The sequence below is a fragment of the Ictalurus furcatus genome, chromosome 27 (assembly GCF_023375685.1).
Source record: "Ictalurus furcatus strain D&B chromosome 27, Billie_1.0, whole genome shotgun sequence".
Taxonomy (NCBI): domain Eukaryota; kingdom Metazoa; phylum Chordata; class Actinopteri; order Siluriformes; family Ictaluridae; genus Ictalurus; species Ictalurus furcatus.
In genome coordinates this window covers 8,098,287-8,115,780 of record NC_071281.1, presented here as the reverse complement: position 1 = coordinate 8,115,780, position 17,494 = coordinate 8,098,287, and the positions used below count along the sequence as shown (strand labels likewise).

Genomic DNA, 17,494 nt, shown 5'->3' with positions numbered 1-17,494 from the left:
TTTTTTTCACACCACCCGTATTTCTGAAAAGCCCGCCTGCAATACTATAATTGGTTAGGAGGATCACGTTTTCTTCGGCACGATTGGTCCATGGCGCCAAGCTCCTATGCTAGGATTGGTCCATCAGGTCACATACACAAGCCGTTTCTGTCATTAGACAGTTTTACTGCCAATTTCCAGCGCAAGAGGTGGGTCTTGTTGGAATGACGGTGGAGAAAATAATCTTACCGGAGTGGACTGTGTTTTCGACACTTTTTTTGCGACACACTACGCACACTTGGCGACTGCAAAACAAAAACAACTCCTTAAACTGTTTTGAATAGTCGACTATCGCAAAGAAAACGTCTAAACCATAGAATCTGAAACCTATATATTAAACTTATTTCATGCGAACCGTGTTGCGTTGCTTTCTGGTTACAAATAAAAACGATGTTATTCATATAACCTACTTATAAGACTTGCCGATTTATGCCCTCTAGTGGAATAGTGGATATTCCAGCAATATCATATTTCATACACACGCATTATCTTTTTAAAATAACTTTCAACATTTTATAGCATTGTTATTATTACCTAACAGTTTAGGATTGTTTGTGATTCTTTATATGTACTCATTTCATACACCATGGACGTAAATCTACAATTTGGATATTAACAATATAACACCCAAGTTTCAAATTTTGTATGCATTATAAATATAACATAACTTATATAATAAAAAAATATTGATATTAAATTATATAAAAACTAAACATTTATGGGGGTTAAAGCGGAATCGTCCCATGATGTGCTATCCAATACAAATGAGATGTGCGAATAAGGCCCGCCCCTAGAGCGTGACATGTACCAGTTGATTGACTTTCACGCTATCCAATTAAATGGGTGAATTCCATGACGCGATATCCAATGGGCATAGAGGGAGCGGTATTTGAATCGTCGCAGGGGTTGTTAGTCTTCCAATCTCATTTGTTTTGAACGCTTAAACGGAAAACGAGAGTAAAGAGTACACGGCCTTTTTAAAGCTTTTAAAGTCCTGCGATTGCATTTTACGGTAGTTGCCATGGACGTTCGTGCTGTTGTGAGTACTTGTAAAAAAAAAAACAAACGTTTTTTTGAATTCGTGTAATTATATTGTGTGGTTATGGTAACGTTAGCAAGCTAACTTGTTAGCATTAGCAAAATAATCTAGCTCGGTCATTCTAAGTAAACCATTTTTTTGTTGTTTATTTTTATTTTTTTGTTTAGTGAAGTTCTTGTTTTTGGCGAAAGTAAAGCTGAATCTGAATGTTAACTTCATAGTGACGCGTTAAATTTGCGGGTTGTGTCTTTTGTTTTGCTCAACAAAAGCTAGCTTTAGATGTAGCGCGTGCAGGTTGAAAACAGGGCTCGGTGCTCGAGCTTCTGTTTAACGTTGTCCAAGTCACACGCGGGATATACGACCTTCCAGTGTTCTGTAAATGGTGCCATTTTGTTACTTGTTGTAAAAGTCACAGCCTCATACCGGTTGAGACGAGGCTGTGTTTGGCCTAACTGGTTACTAAAGTTAAATTTATGGCGCATGTGCACATGTATAGGCTATGAAGGGCGTTTGAAACACCTCCCATTAAATTCCGTGTTTCTCTCCTCCTTCTGGAAAATCCAGCTTGTTCTGACCTGTTACAAGATATTACAATATAATGAGCTGGTCGATCTAGTAAATAATCTCTTCTGGCTGGAAGGTGTTGGTAGATGGATCTGTTTGGGGAAAAAGATCGTCCAACTGCTTAATCAGCTTGGCCTGTCTTCTCACCTAGTGAGACCAAGAAGGATTTTAACAGGATTTGTTCTAGTTTAGTGGCTAGGTTTTGAGTGCTAAGTTCCAGGTCCAAGTAATGTTTGTGTACTTTATTTCCAAACTGCTTCTGCAATCTCTTAGCACCGCAATGCAGAGAACCCAGCACATGTTGGTGGCAAGGCTGGGGTTGTTAATGTCGGTGTGAGGAGGGCTGTCCTGGGTGAACTGTCCAACTTTGCTACCAAACCTGCGAAGACAACAGTATGGCTCTTCCTTTTTCCTTTCCTGCACCTCATTTTTCTTCCTGTATTTCCCCATTTGTTCATGCTCTTGTCTCTCTTGTTCAGAAGGGCATTAAGGCAGCAGCTCAGCCAGCTGCTGTGCAGCCTAAACGTGTTCCAGTTGTGCCAGAGGTCTTCCCTCCTGCACCAGTCATTCCACCAGTTCAGGCTGATGTCTCCATGAAGGAGGAGGATGACCTGTGCCAGGCCTTTTCTGATGTGCTCTGTCCCATTGAGGACATTGATCGAGGCGATGCAGACATCCCACAGTTGTGCTCTGAATATGTAAAGGACATCTATGTGTATCTCCGTAGCCTTGAGGTGGGTTTGAGTGCCAGCTGAGGTTGTTTTTTGTTTCTTTTTCCCTGACTTTCCTTATTGAACGTTCACCGCTGTGCTTCCATCCCAGGCCCAGCAGGCAATCCGACCAAAATACATGGATGGTTATGAGATCAATGAGCGTATGCGTGCGCTTCTGATCGACTGGCTCATTCAGGTGCACTCGAGGTTCCAGCTGCTCCAGGAAACTTTGTACATGACCGTGGCCATCCTTGATCGCTTTCTTCAGGTAAAACTTGTCGAAGTAGTAGCTCACATCTTTGAGCCCCTTCCAGATATTAAGTTTTGTTTACACAGGTCCAACCAGTGTCTCGAAGGAAACTGCAGCTGGTGGGAGTCACTGCAATGTTGCTTGCCTCAAAGTATGAGGAAATGTACGTCCCAGAGGTTGGAGACTTTGCCTACATCACAGACAACGCCTTCACAAAGCCCCAGATTCGTGAGATGGAGATGCTGATTCTCAGAGAGCTGAACTTTGAGCTTGGCCGCCCATTGCCCCTTCACTTCCTCAGGAGGGCTTCAAAAGCTGGAAATGTAAGGGCTGGTTTTCCCCCTACATGTCAAATTTGATTAGTTCAGTGCAGCTTGGTCAGTGGGTTGGATTGATTGCCTAAAATGAATACACCAAATATCCTGAAGCTCAAGAACTTCTTGATTAGGGCTGCCTACAGAACTTAAAATATTTTAAGAGGTTATTTGTGCTTGTATGGCTGAAACTGTTCCTAGATCCTGAAGTTTTAACAATGAGGCTATGGAGACATTCCTAGACTGATTTTTAGTGTGTGCCTGAGCAGTTAAAGGTACTTAACATCCATTTTAGTGTTAAATGCATGTTGGGACACTGTTCATTACGTAATAAAGATGCGCAAGTGGTCATGCTGTGATCTTGCCTAAAAATGGATGGTTAATGTCATGTGGAGTTACTGTTGCCACCCTGAAACTGGTTTTCCTACAACAGCATGTCTGAAGAGTTGTATTCCTCACATACCAGTGATCTGCCAGCAATTACAAAAAGCAAAGTCTTGTCCTAAAGGCTTCCCTGTGGCAAAAAACTTACTGATTTGCCTGTGGGCCTCTGAGAATTTATACATTCTTCCAGAAATGTATAAGTATCTCCTTAACAAATGTTGCCACAATTCTTTTTAATCCATTTATTATTGCCATTAGATTATATTGATCATGTTATTCATAGGGACTTTCTATGAGCTGTTGCTATAGAATTAATTACATCAGACTTGGCAAATTTAACCTTGCCCTTTGAATTACAGCCAGCATGACTGTCTAAACAGTGTTAATAGAAAATCAACACCTGACCAATCAGCTTTAAGAACTCAACGGTGCCATGGTATACAGCTACACATTCTGGCTCTGTAGTTAAAATGAAACTCCTGGTATTGAGGCTGCACCATTACTTCCTGAATATCTAACCATTCAGTTTGACTAGCTGGCATGTTTGGTGACTGCCTTCTGTTCTCAAGGCTGATGCAGAGAAGCACACCCTCGCTAAATATTTCCTCGAGCTGACCCTGGTGGACTACGACATGGTTCATTACCATCCATCAGAAACTGGTGCAGCTGCCCTGTGCCTCTCTCAGCTTGTGCTTGATGGCCAGAAATGGGTAAGACTCCTTTCAAGGTTGGATTCTTTCAGCTGTATGCAAGTCACTTAATATCCTCCTGTTTTTGTAGTCTCCAACACAGGAACACTACACCACCTACAGTGAGGCCCACCTGAAGCCCATAATGAAGCACATGGCCAAAAATGTGGTCAAGATTAATGAGGGACTCACTAAATATGTGGTAAGTGAAATCACTGGCACTGCTGGCATACATGTCTTGTGGCTTCCTCTGATTGCGTTCTTGTTCCAGGCTGTGAGGAAAAAGTATTCAAGCAGCAGGCTGATGAAGGTCAGCCTACTTCCTCAGCTGAAGTCTGCACTGCTGAAGGACCTGGCTGCCCCTCTGCTCACCGCTTGAGTGTCTTCACAAAGAATCAATGCTGCCAATCTGCACTTTATTCCTGACCAGCCATTGGAAATGGACTGCTGCTTTAAGGATTCTTATGTATATATGTGCAAATAAACATGATTTTTACTTTTTTTTTTTTTAATTTTATGAACATGTACAACTTAATTCTTTTAAGTAGTTTTACTGTTGCCTTAACAGTTTTAGATGTTCTTGAGCTGAATTTTCCTATTTGAGTTGATGGAACATTTCAATAAAAGTCCAAAGATGTTCTAACTAAATGGTGGTTTGTTTTACTGACTTCAAAAAACACTCTAGACTGGAACTTAAACTTGGGACCTCTTAATAGTTTGGAATGGGGTCATGCTATCAGGAAAGTTGGGCCACTTTCTCCAGACGCCAGTCGAGTGTTTGATCATTCCCTGGTTCTCTTGATTGCTGTCACTTACTCCTGGCTAGTCTTCAGTGTGCTGTCAGACCTGTAACTGAACAAAGTTGTCACTGATTGTTGTGCTTCAGTACAGGCATCATGCAAAAATGGAACTGCTTCTATGTGAAGGTCCTTATCAGACTCCACTCTATACCACCTTGCCTTTAACTTTCCAGTGTGGCCTAATTCAACCTACCATTCTTCAAGGTACAACATAGACCTGCATTAAGATGTCTCTTTGATGACCAGGCAGTGGAATGAACTTCACTTGGCTGTCTGAATAGCAGTGTCTCTGATTGGAGAATGTACTGAATGACCAGGTTTTTTACATCAATGATATATTTTTTTAATTTCCCTTCCCTGACAGCACAGACATATTCCAGGATGACTATGCCAATTCATCAGGCTCAAATTGAGAGTGGTTCAGGGAGAATGAAAGAATCATTTTGGCACATGAATTGGCCACGTGTGTAAGGCCTGACCTTAACCCCATTGAAAGCATTTGAGCCGTGCTGGAGAAGACTTTACGCAGTGGTTTGACTCTCCTGTCCACAATACAAGATCTTGGTCAAAATTAATGCAACTCTGGATGGAAGTAAACGCCATATTGCACAAGGTTGTGAAAATAATGCCACAATGAATGTGTGCTGTAATCAAAGTTAAGGGTGGTGCAATGAAAATTTCAAGTGTGTGACTTTTTTGTTTTTGGCCAGGCAGCCAAAACAAAAACAAAACCTTTCAAACAATGAAGCACCCTTAATAAGGTTGCTTGGGTTTCACACTTGCTACCTAAAGCGGTTTGGCCAAAAATGAAGTGCACACAGTTTACCCCAAAAGATCAGCCAAGTAACAAGGACAATTATAGCCATACATTTAGTCTTTTGCAAACTGCATGGTTAAATCACACTTTGGATGTTCCACTGTTGCAAAATATAGCGTAAATGTGTAGTACACACGCAAAAGTTGAGTCACGTGGAACAACCAAAATGATTTCTACATTGTTGACCAGAATAACAGCTGATGAAAAGAATCTGTCTTGTTTTCAAGCAACAGATAAGAAGCAGCTACATAGCATGGTGAAATAAAATTATATTGCGTGCAGAGTTGGCTATAACGCCTTACTGTAATCTAATTATTTTTTCTTATAGCAATACTGTAACGCATTGCATTTGGAATTTATATGGTTTGATTAGTTACTGATGTTAATAAAATGACATTACTTGCATTACAAATTTACTGTTAAGAAAACAATATTAAGTAAAAAGCATTTTTATAATAAATCACGTTTTGCACGCCTGCCAGGGGTATAACCTGGCCTGGGCATTCTGGGTCTGTAGCCCTGAAGATTTTTTTCTTTAGCCCCAAATAATTCTCCACTTGGAGTGGTTTGTCACTACGTAACTGAACGTCAGCAAAAGAAGACGGCGGTGTTGTAATTTTATATCTTCGGTGAACAGAGGAGAGACCAATCAGACAGGGTTTACAGAAAAATACGTGGAAACACTCGTGTCTTATTGGCCGACGGTCTCTCAATTCTGCCAAACACTAGCTCACAGTCAGTGTGAGGAAAAATAGACATGCCAATATTTATTTTAAACCACTAAAGGGGTTGAAACTGAAACAGTAACATCATTTGATGCTGAGCAGGAAAACAAGGTGTGTAAATGTCTATGAATTCCAGTTTACGTGAACATGATATGAGCGGAGCATAAGGAAAGATAATGTACTCTGCATGGCTCTATAGCAGCTAAACCCATACGTTGATAGCTTAGTTGTGCCTCGCCTTGGCTAGCAACACCAAACTAGCCTAGTTAGAAAAGTTTTATATTTGATCGGTCTGATAGTCCTACAAACAGTGACAACACCCGAGACTAGTTTTATGATCAATCCAACTTTTTTGTAGTGTATTTTTATAGGTTTTGAAAGTAACTTGAAAGTAAAGTGATTAGTAATCTGATTACTTTTTACATGCAGTAATCAGTAATGTAATCAAATTGCAATTTTAAAGCAGTAATTAGTAATCTGTAGTGGATTACTTTTTTTGAGTAATTTACCAAACACTGATTGCGTGTATGAAGAAAGGTAGCAATGTTACCCCTTTGCTACTGAAAATGTAGTTAAGGGTAAACTGACTAGCTAATAGCTATGTAGATATTGTGTACATAGACTGAGACAAAGCATTTAACTATTCTTCCTCAGCTTCCCTTAATTTTTAAGCAATTTTAGCTATTTGGCTCTAGTACAAAACTAGAGAAACCCTAGTTTTGCACTGGAGACAGGGCCGGCCCACCTGGGGCCCCGACTTGCCAGATGAACCCATCCGACTTCAAGGTTTTCCCGATTTCAGGTTTTCATGCAATGAGCAGAAAGTGCATCAAACACCTACTCACATGTACCTCATTAAATAACACACAAATCATAAAAATGGTGAGGACTAAATAATTCATCCATATTACGCAAGTAAAAGGATGAGCTCTAAATAACATGACAAATTACTGAAAATGACCAAAAAAAAACCATTAGTATAACTAAAAGCAGAAAATATTAGAAAACTACACCATATCACGGTATTTTGCATAATTTATTCATGCAGTGATGGATTGAGGAGAACTCAAGTACAGTAATTATTCGTATCCACGGGATTCCACGCTCTGCTCCAAAATGCTCATTGCTCACGTTCGACAGAAATGCAGGGAAATGTCCTATTTTAGTCTTTGGCGCTGCTTACTCTTTATGAATATGTACTAAGCATAAGCATAAATAAAACGCATGACAAAGGCATTCTGAAAAAAAAAAAAACAACAACAACTCATTATTCCTGGTTGAAAAGTTCCAATATTCTCATGACTATGGTAATAGCAACTTCGCCGAGGGATTAGTATTTCATAACACCATAACTCATCACACGTTTCATTGAAAGATGCGATTAATTTTCATTAAATTAATAGAAAAAAATAAAGAACACTACGGAGATTATAGTTGTGGTACAACATGGCACCTAAACGGTATCTTTCGGGAGCTGAATAAAGGAAGAAGAAAAAAAAAGCAAGCTCAAAGTAAACGTATGCTCTGCTTGACATTATTTATTGTTGTATTATTAATACTCCTGTTTTAATAAATGATCATTATAACCCATCTCACATTAAGGCCTAATGCAATAAAGTTTTATGCTGTGTTCATTTTACAGCCATTAAACTAGGTGAAATACTTCATGTAGCATACATTTCTCCATGTTAATGCATGTTTGAATGTTATACACTTAGAATTACACCTTTGATTACACGCCTTGTTTTTTAAAATGTGCTCTCTGACTTTATTTATGTACTAACTAGGGGCTATGCGGAAATTTCTCAGTGGACCTACAGCTACAGAGACAGGCCAGGCTCCATCTGAATTCTCTCATAGTGCTGCTGGTGAGGATTATAATGTTATTTAGTTTGACATAAAACACTAATTCTATTGTATTATTTTATATTACACAGCATAACATTGTAGATAAATAAAGCAATCGCTTATTCATTTCCGTAATGCATATTTAAAATGAAAAGGCCAATTATTGATCCTGAAGCACAACCTCAGTCTTCAGCACCCCATCAATCAGATTCCCAAGCTGAGACTACTCCAGCTGAGCCACCTGCTGCAGATGTTTCAGCTAAAGTCAGGCAAGCACCACCACGTGACCCAGTTGACTGGCCCTCCATTTGATCAGATGCAGTTAGAACTGATTTTCAAGTTGAAATATAATTGAATATATTTGTTTAAATATTTGTATTTTATACATATAGTTCTGATACAATTGTTGTATTATTACAATGAATAAGTTGCACTTAATAAATATCTATACACTTAAATATGGAAAATGTCACTGTTATGTGCTCTTCACTCACCAAATTGGACTACTAGGGCAGTTTTTACATCAGTGGGGCCCATATTCCTGATCCCGCCTTGGGCCCCACAACCCCTCGGGCCAGCCCTGACTGGAGATATGGCGAACCATTCAGATGCCAAAAACGTTTGAGCAACATTCTATTTCAATAGGAAAACAAAGTAGGAAAATGAAAAGAAAAATAAAAAAAATCCAGAGTTCATTACCTAAGATCAGGTATTGCACAAATATGAAGAGGAACAGAAACTACAGTTGAAACAGACGTATCCATGTGTAGAAAGTTCATTCACAATAATGAAACAAGAAGCATTTGTTACCAAAAGGAAAATAACTGTATTTTCTCATCAAAGTTGTCAATAGTGGATAAGTTTTTTTTTTTTTTAATCATTTAATATTTACAGATCATTTGTGTCAGGAGGTGAACTTTGGTCCAATTTCCATCTAAACACAAGCCTTCATAAATTGACAAACAGCCAACTCGGGAACGCTGGGGAACAGTACAACAATCTTTCCATCCTATTATTAACATATTCGTACAAAATATTCTAGATACATCGACGCAAAATGCCTGTATATTTATGTAAACAAATTGCTTTCAAAACAGTTCCCTTCAGCAAATGGTGCATCTTTGGCAATCCTTCGTATATACATCCTGGGGTGACTGGCAGTGTCAGGAGCAGCCAGTACATCATACTGATAAAGTGCTTTGTAACCACATGCAGTGCACACAGCATATTGGACATTTACGCAGTAACACGTGCGCGTTGTGGCTTGGGGCTTCATTGACTTCTAAAGACTAATGCTTCAAATTTCAGTTAAAAAGTACATTTTTGAGATGTAATCATTAAAACCAATCAGGCATTAGCAGCAAAACATATTCCCTCTATAAACCTTAGATTTAAAACGTAGAGCCATAAGAGATCATAAACCATGATACATCTACAGTAAAGCACCTTCATTTACACAAAAAATCCTTCCGTTTCAAAAGAAAAAAAAAAAAAAAAAAGATTTCAGGTCCCACTTACAACGGTTGCTTCGTGTCTTCAAAAGAAATAACTTTAAATATCAACGATGGCTGAACCAAAGGAAGGAAAATAAAATGTTGAAAGCTATAAATACAATAAATAGTTTTGATCAGTGCTCACAGGGACTGTGTAACTCTGATCCCTGGAGAGAAGTGTGCTGGCCAGCGTCCTTGTGCTCGATAAGACTGAAGGACTCCGCTGAAAACCTCACTGTGTTAAGACTACAGCATGCAGATACAGCATGATCTCCATGTCGTGGTCTTCTCCCTCTTTCTCTCATTTGTCCATTTCCACTGCACTAGGAGTCTCTGAGGTACGTGTGATTCTCCGACTGGCCGCTCGGCTGCAGTAGATGGAGTTAGATCTTGGTGACGTAATTGCTGGGGAAAAGGCCCTGTTTAGCTCTCAGCCTCCCCGTCCACCAGCCTGAGGCGTCTGAGGAGCAAAGAGAAAAAGGGAAAAAAGTGAGAGGTTTTAGTCAGTTTATTTCAGCAAGTCCATAAGGAACCAGATTGCAAGTAGTGGTTCACTGAACTTTACAAAATGTATTCTCTAAACTCCATGTACAATAGAGTCTGTTTCCTTTACTATACGTTTGAAGCATCTGTATGTTTGATCACTGAGCTGTCTTTTAAAAGGATGAAACATTGATAATGACAATACAGCATTTTTTCATGCTTCTCTGACTAACACCCTCCTTAACCGGTCACTGACTTGAAGTTTACAGCCTCCTCTAGGCAGAATTGCGAGTGTGTGATATTCTTTCCATGTTTTAATAATGGATTTCATTGTGCTCTGTGGCACCCTGGTCCTGGAGTGCGTCCTGTCCTGCAGAAATGAACTAATTAGTTAACTGACAGTCCTTCCAGAAATGAAGTGGGTGTGTTAGAGCAGGAATAACACAGAAATGCACAGGACAGAGCATACTCCTGGACCAGGGTTGGGAACCTGTGCTCGACAAGATGTTCAAAGCTTGGGATATCTTTATAACCAAGCCCTGATACTTTTCCAGAACTTTGCTCCAGAATTATTTTGATAGCTCCTAGGTCTTCGTGATGCCGTTTGTTTAGGTATGTTCTCTAACAAACTCTGGGGTCTTTCGAGGAACTGGTGTATTTATATCGAGATCTTGGAACGCTTTTATTCATTGCACACAGGTAAACTCTGCTCAACTAATTATCTGACCACTGAAGGACCTTGCTGCTGTCTTGAGCATTTCACAAAGAATCAGTGGCTGCCAATGTGCACTTTATTCCTGATCAGCCATTGGAAATGGACTGCTGCTTTAAGGATTGTTATGTATACATGTGCAAATAAACAGGATTTTTACCTTTTTGTTTTATGAACATGTACCACTTGCAATTTAATGAATAATTTAATTAAAAGTTCATTCTTTTAAGTAGTTTTACTGTTGCCTTCAGGTGCATTCACAGATACAGCGACTAGCAGGAACAAAGCGACCGGAGACCATTCATTTTCAATGACAGCTGGTGACTTCCGGTGACGCGAGCAACAGCGACTACTGGGAGAAGGTCCTGGTGAGAAAGACCTGGCTGCAACCTGAGAAACAGGGCGGGGCTGCACTTTTTGAGGGGCTTACATGTGTCGCTCCGCCCATAACCGGTTAGGCGGAGTGACACATGTAGCCCAGCCAAAAGTGCAGCCTCGCCCCGTTCTGCAGGCTGCAGCCAGGTCTACTTGACCATTGGCGACTAGATGTGGGCGTGTCCAGCGACTTTGAAAGTTGAGAAATGTTGAGAAAAGCCCTCGAACATATAGTGAATGACACCCCGATAGTGACACTCACTTACTGAGATAGGAGCTACACCGGGATTTTTACTGCAACAAAAAGTTTGTGTGCTTCATTATTATTATTTTGTTTTAAATGCCATAGCTAAGGTCATAAGCTAAGCTAAGCTAATTGGAGCTTGCGCTTCTGCCACAGATCGATGGCCACAATGGCAAAGAGCTCACACTGCTTCTTCTTCATCTCGAAGGATATGGTGCATATATACACTGGTGAATTTTAAATATGAATGCACTCCCTCCAGAATGTTTTATTTTAACAGCAAGAAAACTGGTTTGTTGTCAAAAATGGAATGTTAGTTGCATCACCCATGTTACTATGGCAACCAGTTGTAGGAATGCCAACTGGCGACTTCTTAATACAGCAACTGGTGACTTGCAGCGATAAAATCGCTGTATGTGTGAGCGCACCATTACTGTTGCACTGGTCCTATGCCTATGATCCCTGCACTAATTGTTCTGCTTGCTCACCTTCCATGATGATTTCGATGATGTCATCAGCATTGAAGCTAAGCTCGTCTGTGTCCTGGGCATCGTAGGCGTACAGTGCTTTACACTGAGGCACCTGAGGCTTGGGTTTGGGAGCAGGTTTGGGCCGTCCACCTCCTGGGGCGGGCCTGTTAGCCGACTGCCTGTGAGCCCTGAAACACAACGTGACCCAATCATCAGACTCACTTCAGCATCACACAGGGCTCAGGGCTCAGGGCCCTCAGCCCCGCCCCCCAAGACATTACAGAAGCTGCTGTGAGCATGCTTTAAGAGAGCAAAGTGAAGTTGACTAGAAGTTAACTTTACTTTTAGCCGCAAAAATAAAGCATTGTGTGCTTTTGCCTGTGATCGCTTCAGTTTCAAACCAATGACTTTCATGCTGATGATTTCATGTTCACCACAAGGTGGCGCAACCTTTTCACAAAACTGCCGCATTAAAGGACTAATTATGTTGGTAAATGGATTTGAATATATTTGAAATAATAAAGACAAAATCTGATCTGAGTTTAGAGTAATATAGTGTAGTAAAACATATTTTACAAATAATGAACTCAAAGGAATACTCATTTTTCAAACCTACCACATCTGTAGCATATTTGTGATGAATTACTTTGATCAGAAGTACATAAAAATAGCTTTGGTAAGACAGCTCATATCTGTCTCATCCTAAGACATTTCCTGTAACTAGTTGTGTAAACAGGTTTCCAGTACAGGGGAACAATTACCTATGGATAATCACACATTCTACAGATGTTATAGAGAGAGATCTGATTAAAAACACTGCAGTATTCCTTTAACAGATCATATTTTTCTAAACCCAGTCTCTACAAAGCAGAGATGAGAGAATCATAACTCGAAACATTTCAGTCATTGGTGAAACACATCATCGCATCCCCTCTGCACCACTCTCAGAAGACCTGTGTTCTTCTCGTCTGAGTTTGCACAGAACTGTCAGTGGAAGAACAGGCCGAATCCAACGTCTCCTGGGGTCTTGTGGAGCTGTTTGTGTGATGTGCGGAGGACCCAGGAGAAGTTCGGTAAGACAACAGCAAAGCCAAGAACAGAACATGATTCAATTCCAAACCAGCTTCGTAATCTCCACTTTCTGATATCAGAGAATTGTTCAGAATGGTTCAAACTGACACACGTGTCCAATTTCCCTAATGTAGTCAATAGATAAGATGTGTTTGGTGTCCAGAAGATGCTTCTTTACTTATGCAGTGGCACTATGAGGCTCATAAATACATGCGCAAATGTTCATATACTTGCTCTAAACAATGTTCGTCTATGTAAAACCTATTTTGTACGCACAAATGTAACTCTTGTAAGTTTACCGTGGCACTATGCTATATTATCCGCATAACATCCAGCTTTCCAAATCAATTCCGCTTTCAGACTTGGGAACGTTGGGACTGAGCGGGCAGACTGATACAAAACTGTGCCGAAGAAGAAAATTTTGTTCAGCACGGCTGCCCATTTACTGTTACAGAATTCAGCAACATGGTGATGTTTTGTTTGTTCTTTGCAGCTTTGTTTTGTGTATATTGAGGTGTGTGTGTGCGTACATTTCGGGAAAAGATTTTGGTTGAGACAGACTTCCTTCACTTGGAGCTATATTTGCCTTGTAGTTCCAGTGCAAAACTAAAGAAGCAAAGTACATGGATCACTCCTGGGGCAGAGGGAAATTTGATTAGATAAGTATTTCATTATAGCACGTTGTTCCTTTCCTTTTCATTAACAGCTTTCCGGAACTTTGATGTAAGTGCACAGATATTTAATAAGGAACTTTCTGTGGTAAGGAGGCTTTTGGGCTGATTTGGAATTGTACATCTCCTGTCAAACCTTATACTACAATAAAGCAGATTTGAAACCACAACCAGCACTACCATTGATGACACTACACCACCACACACACACACACACACACACACATACACACACACACACACACACGCAGACTCACTTTCCTCCATTTGCAGCCGGCCGCTGGTTTCTGTCATAGCAAAGAGATACATCAGCTGTGTTACACACTGTGTCGTGTTGTCTGGGTGATGTGCTGACAAAGAACACTTTATCTAAAGTAAACCTTTACAGGTGCTTCATTTGTTCAGTGCTGTGTGTAAATATTGTAACAAAAATGTCCCATATTACTGATGTCCATGTTCCTAAAGTGTGTAGTGTGTATTTGTGAAAAATGTGTGTGTCTGTGTGTGTGTGTTTGTGTGTGTTTGTGTGTGTACACTCACCCAGCAGCTCCCTGATCAGGCACTCTGAGGCAGTCCAGGTTGGGCTGTTGGGCCAACTGCCTGCTGTTCCTGTCCTTCAGCTGACTGGCAGTGATGGGCAGGAAAGGGTGGGATTGATTACCTGATGCCGGCCTCTGATGCTGCATGTTCCTCTGATTGGCAGCATGTTTCAACCCACCGTTCTGATGAGCGACTGAAATGAATATACAAAAGGAATAATGTCTTTTTGGACTACCAAGGAGTTCGATATGAAACAGTGCAGTGTTCATTTTCACAGGCTGAAGTGATCCAGTCATAGTATTAGTCCTTTGACAACAATGTCAGTTTCATAGTCTGCTTAATACTGCTGAAGTTGGAAGTGTTTGGCTGTGGAAACTGTTCATCATCTTTTTTTATATTTTTTATTTTTTATAAAACTGGAAACAAAGTGACAGAGTAATACAAATGCAATTTAAGGAGCAATTGATTTTGTTTAAATTTGGATTGATTTGGACTATAAGAACACTGTAACAGCAGAATGAATATTCCTCCACACTGTGTGTGTGTGTGTGTGTGTGTGTGTGTGTGTGTGTTACCTGGAGGGCCGGGAGCAACCCGTGCTGGCACGTGCTGGTGTGGTCTAAATGTGTTGGAACGGATCACACTGGCGCCTTTCTTAGTGGGTCCTGGAAAACAATATAACTCAGTTACACACAGCATACTTTATTGTGTTGTTAAACACAATAACAACACTGGAGATGCCAGTAGGTGTTTTATTGGTTACCAAGACCAAAGTAATCCTATTCTCATTCTACCTCCATGTCCATTCCACACTCCTAAAAGCACCTAATACCGTTGCCTAATTTAAATTTAAAATTTGAATGCTTGAATCTGATTGGACAGTGCTGATTAGTGTTCTATGACAGCACAGCTCTGACAGTAGTGCTGGTTCTAATACATTATCATCTATAGTGACAGCTCATTTACCGGACCTGTATTTAGGACATTTCACATAATACAAGTCTAATAATGTAAGGCTTTCTCTAACGTTATGTTTAATGAACATTTATGGAAGGAGTCTCCAGTGTCAGCACTTTGTAACAATCAAGAGGTAAAGCTTGAGCATAAAAATGTCAGGATGGAGCATGCCGTATTTTGTGGTTTCTCTGTAACAAACTGCAATATTCGTCTTTATGTCAAGAGGCTAGTGAGGGACCGACAGTTTATGACTGTTGTAACAGAAACTAACTAGTTTTGCGAATGTTCCACAACATTAAATGGAACTATAAACTTATAAAAAGTCTTCATTACTTAATAAATAAATAAAAATCTAATCATTGGCAAATTGATGTGATATAAGAAGAATAAAACACTTCAGGACATGTTGTTATAGGATAAATAATCAACTGTGCTTTGCATTGGGCCACATCAATGGACCACCCCAGATTTGATTCTTTTCCTGGTTACTACAAAAGCCTTAATTAGGCTACAACATCTGTACACTGCACCTTATTTCTCTGTAAGAACATCCTTGCTGATGCTACACCAGCGTCTGATTATCCCTAGGACAACAGCTGCTCTTAATAGCAATGAACCGTGTAGGAATAAGAACTCTCAAGACGCGTTCTCTGGGTGCTCTGATACTCACGTGAGTTCTTAGGAAGTCCTGGTCCAATGCTGACCTGCAGCATCTTGGTGGAGGGTTTCAGCGTGGCTACCTCTCCCTGACCCTGCATGAACTGCACCTGCCGAGTACCTCCATTGCTCCACGGCCCCCAGCTCTCCTTCTTCAGCTTCATATCCAACCTGAACATCAGAGCCAAACTCTTAACAAGTCTGCTCTTCTTTCAGAGACAAAGCCGTTGCTCACAGGCCATTCTAGTTGAACGAGTGCTATGGGGACTTACGTGTTGCCAAATTTGAGAGGCAGCTTCTTCTGGGTTTTTTCCTCATATCTGCGCGACAGTAAGCTGATAAACTCGGTCTTAAACACGCACTCCAGCAGGCTGTCATACTCTTGTTCATGAACGATCATAAAGTCATCCTGCAGAGTGCTGCACACCAGAGAGAGGAGAAGAGAGATAAATAAGAAAGGAGAAGACAATCCCTGCATTCCAACTGGCATGGGATCCGTACTAAATAATATCCGTGATGAGAATTAATGGGTCCCAAATCGTAGTATGTTGAAACGAGTATCCCAAAGGATACCCGGATGATCTACTATTTCCGGTAGATTTTTGACGTGTGGATCCGTGGACACTTTTTCAGCTAATATTGCTCACAACTCCTTGCACGATGGAGGAGGAGCTTCGGGACGGTTTGCTTGGTCGAATTGAAGGATGTATTTTAGAGAGGCGTGAATGAAACATCTAAAAATGAAATCAAGGGAATGATAAATTTAATGATTTAGTATAAATCATTTGCTTATGTACAAATCTTTGCTTGTATCTTTCTCATTTGTAAGTCGCTTTGGATAAAAGCGTCTGCTAAGTGAGTAAATGAATAAATGAATGAATAAATGATATAAGAAATAACGAATAATGAAAAGCTGAAATGCAACAAGGAGTTTGTTCGCGGTGAGTCTTCTCTTCTGGGCAACAACGTTCTCTTCCTTTACATGACGTGTTAGAATGTCCCTGTACTTGCATACTATGTGACTACACGCTCAAAGCATGTCATTTTTCTTCACAAAAAGTTCCTGGTCACATCACACATCAGAACAGAGAGAGAGAAAAAAAATAAGTGATCTCAGTGAGTATTTTAGAAATTCCTGATTTCTAGGGCTCTTCACACACAACTCTCTCTAGCCATTACACAGAATGGTGTACATAGAAAAAAACATCCCGTGAGCAGCTGTTCTGCAAGTGGAAAGGTCTTGGTGATGACAGAGGTCAGAAGATAACCACCAAACTGGTTCAAGATGACAGAAAGGCTACAGGAACTCAAATAACCACGCTTCAGAAAAGCACGTCAACGCCAAACACCGAGGCAGAGTGACTGTAACAGCAGAATGTCAAGATCCACTTCTGCCCCTCGGAGACAGGAACATGTATCTGAAGCTACAGTGGGAACGGGTTCACCAAAGACGGACGGATGAAGATTGGAATAATACCAGGTGATGTTTTTGCAATAGGATTTACTTGTCTTTTTAAAGCTTTGTTCCTGTTTTGATGACACTCTGTTAGTAAATTTAAATATCCTCCTATATAGTGTGTTTAACGATAATAACTGCCATGTATTGTGATATGACTCTTTTTTTTTCCCTCCACATTGC

General features: G+C 40.4%; 2 protein-coding genes across 5 annotated transcripts in view; one reads left to right on the top strand and one right to left on the bottom strand.

The window, feature by feature from the left end:
- Positions 1–754: 754 nt before the first annotated feature.
- ccnb2 (cyclin B2) lies at positions 755–5,145 on the top strand. 3 transcript variants are annotated; one of them, XM_053616521.1, is made up of 8 exons: positions 755–1,078; positions 1,916–2,035; positions 2,122–2,376; positions 2,465–2,623; positions 2,692–2,928; positions 3,873–4,013; positions 4,084–4,194; positions 4,264–5,145. In XM_053616521.1, the coding sequence occupies exons 1-8, from the start codon at positions 1,061–1,063 to the stop codon at positions 4,369–4,371; spliced, it is 1,149 nt and encodes a 382-aa protein (XP_053472496.1). In that variant the 5' UTR covers positions 755–1,060; the 3' UTR covers positions 4,372–5,145. The 3 variants fall into 3 exon arrangements, with proteins under 3 accessions (XP_053472496.1, XP_053472495.1, XP_053472494.1); XM_053616520.1 differs by having other exon boundaries at positions 2,125–2,376; positions 4,084–5,145; XM_053616519.1 differs by having other exon boundaries at positions 4,084–5,145.
- Positions 5,146–8,522: 3,377 nt separating this feature from the next.
- The window catches only part of myo1ea (myosin IEa), a 60,626-nt gene continuing 51,654 nt past the window's right edge, over positions 8,523–17,494 (bottom strand). The window contains exons 23-29 of one of the 2 annotated variants that reach the window (XM_053616517.1): positions 16,128–16,274; positions 15,869–16,026; positions 14,817–14,906; positions 14,242–14,434; positions 13,959–13,988; positions 11,978–12,147; positions 8,523–10,135 (exon numbers count right to left, since the gene is read on the bottom strand). In XM_053616517.1, coding sequence (XP_053472492.1) covers positions 10,059–10,135; positions 11,978–12,147; positions 13,959–13,988; positions 14,242–14,434; positions 14,817–14,906; positions 15,869–16,026; positions 16,128–16,274 — 865 coding nt within the window. In that variant the 3' untranslated portion in view covers positions 8,523–10,058. The remainder of the gene's footprint in view (positions 10,136–11,977; positions 12,148–13,958; positions 13,989–14,241; positions 14,435–14,816; positions 14,907–15,868; positions 16,027–16,127; positions 16,275–17,494) is intronic. The other variant, XM_053616518.1, reaches the window with a different exon arrangement.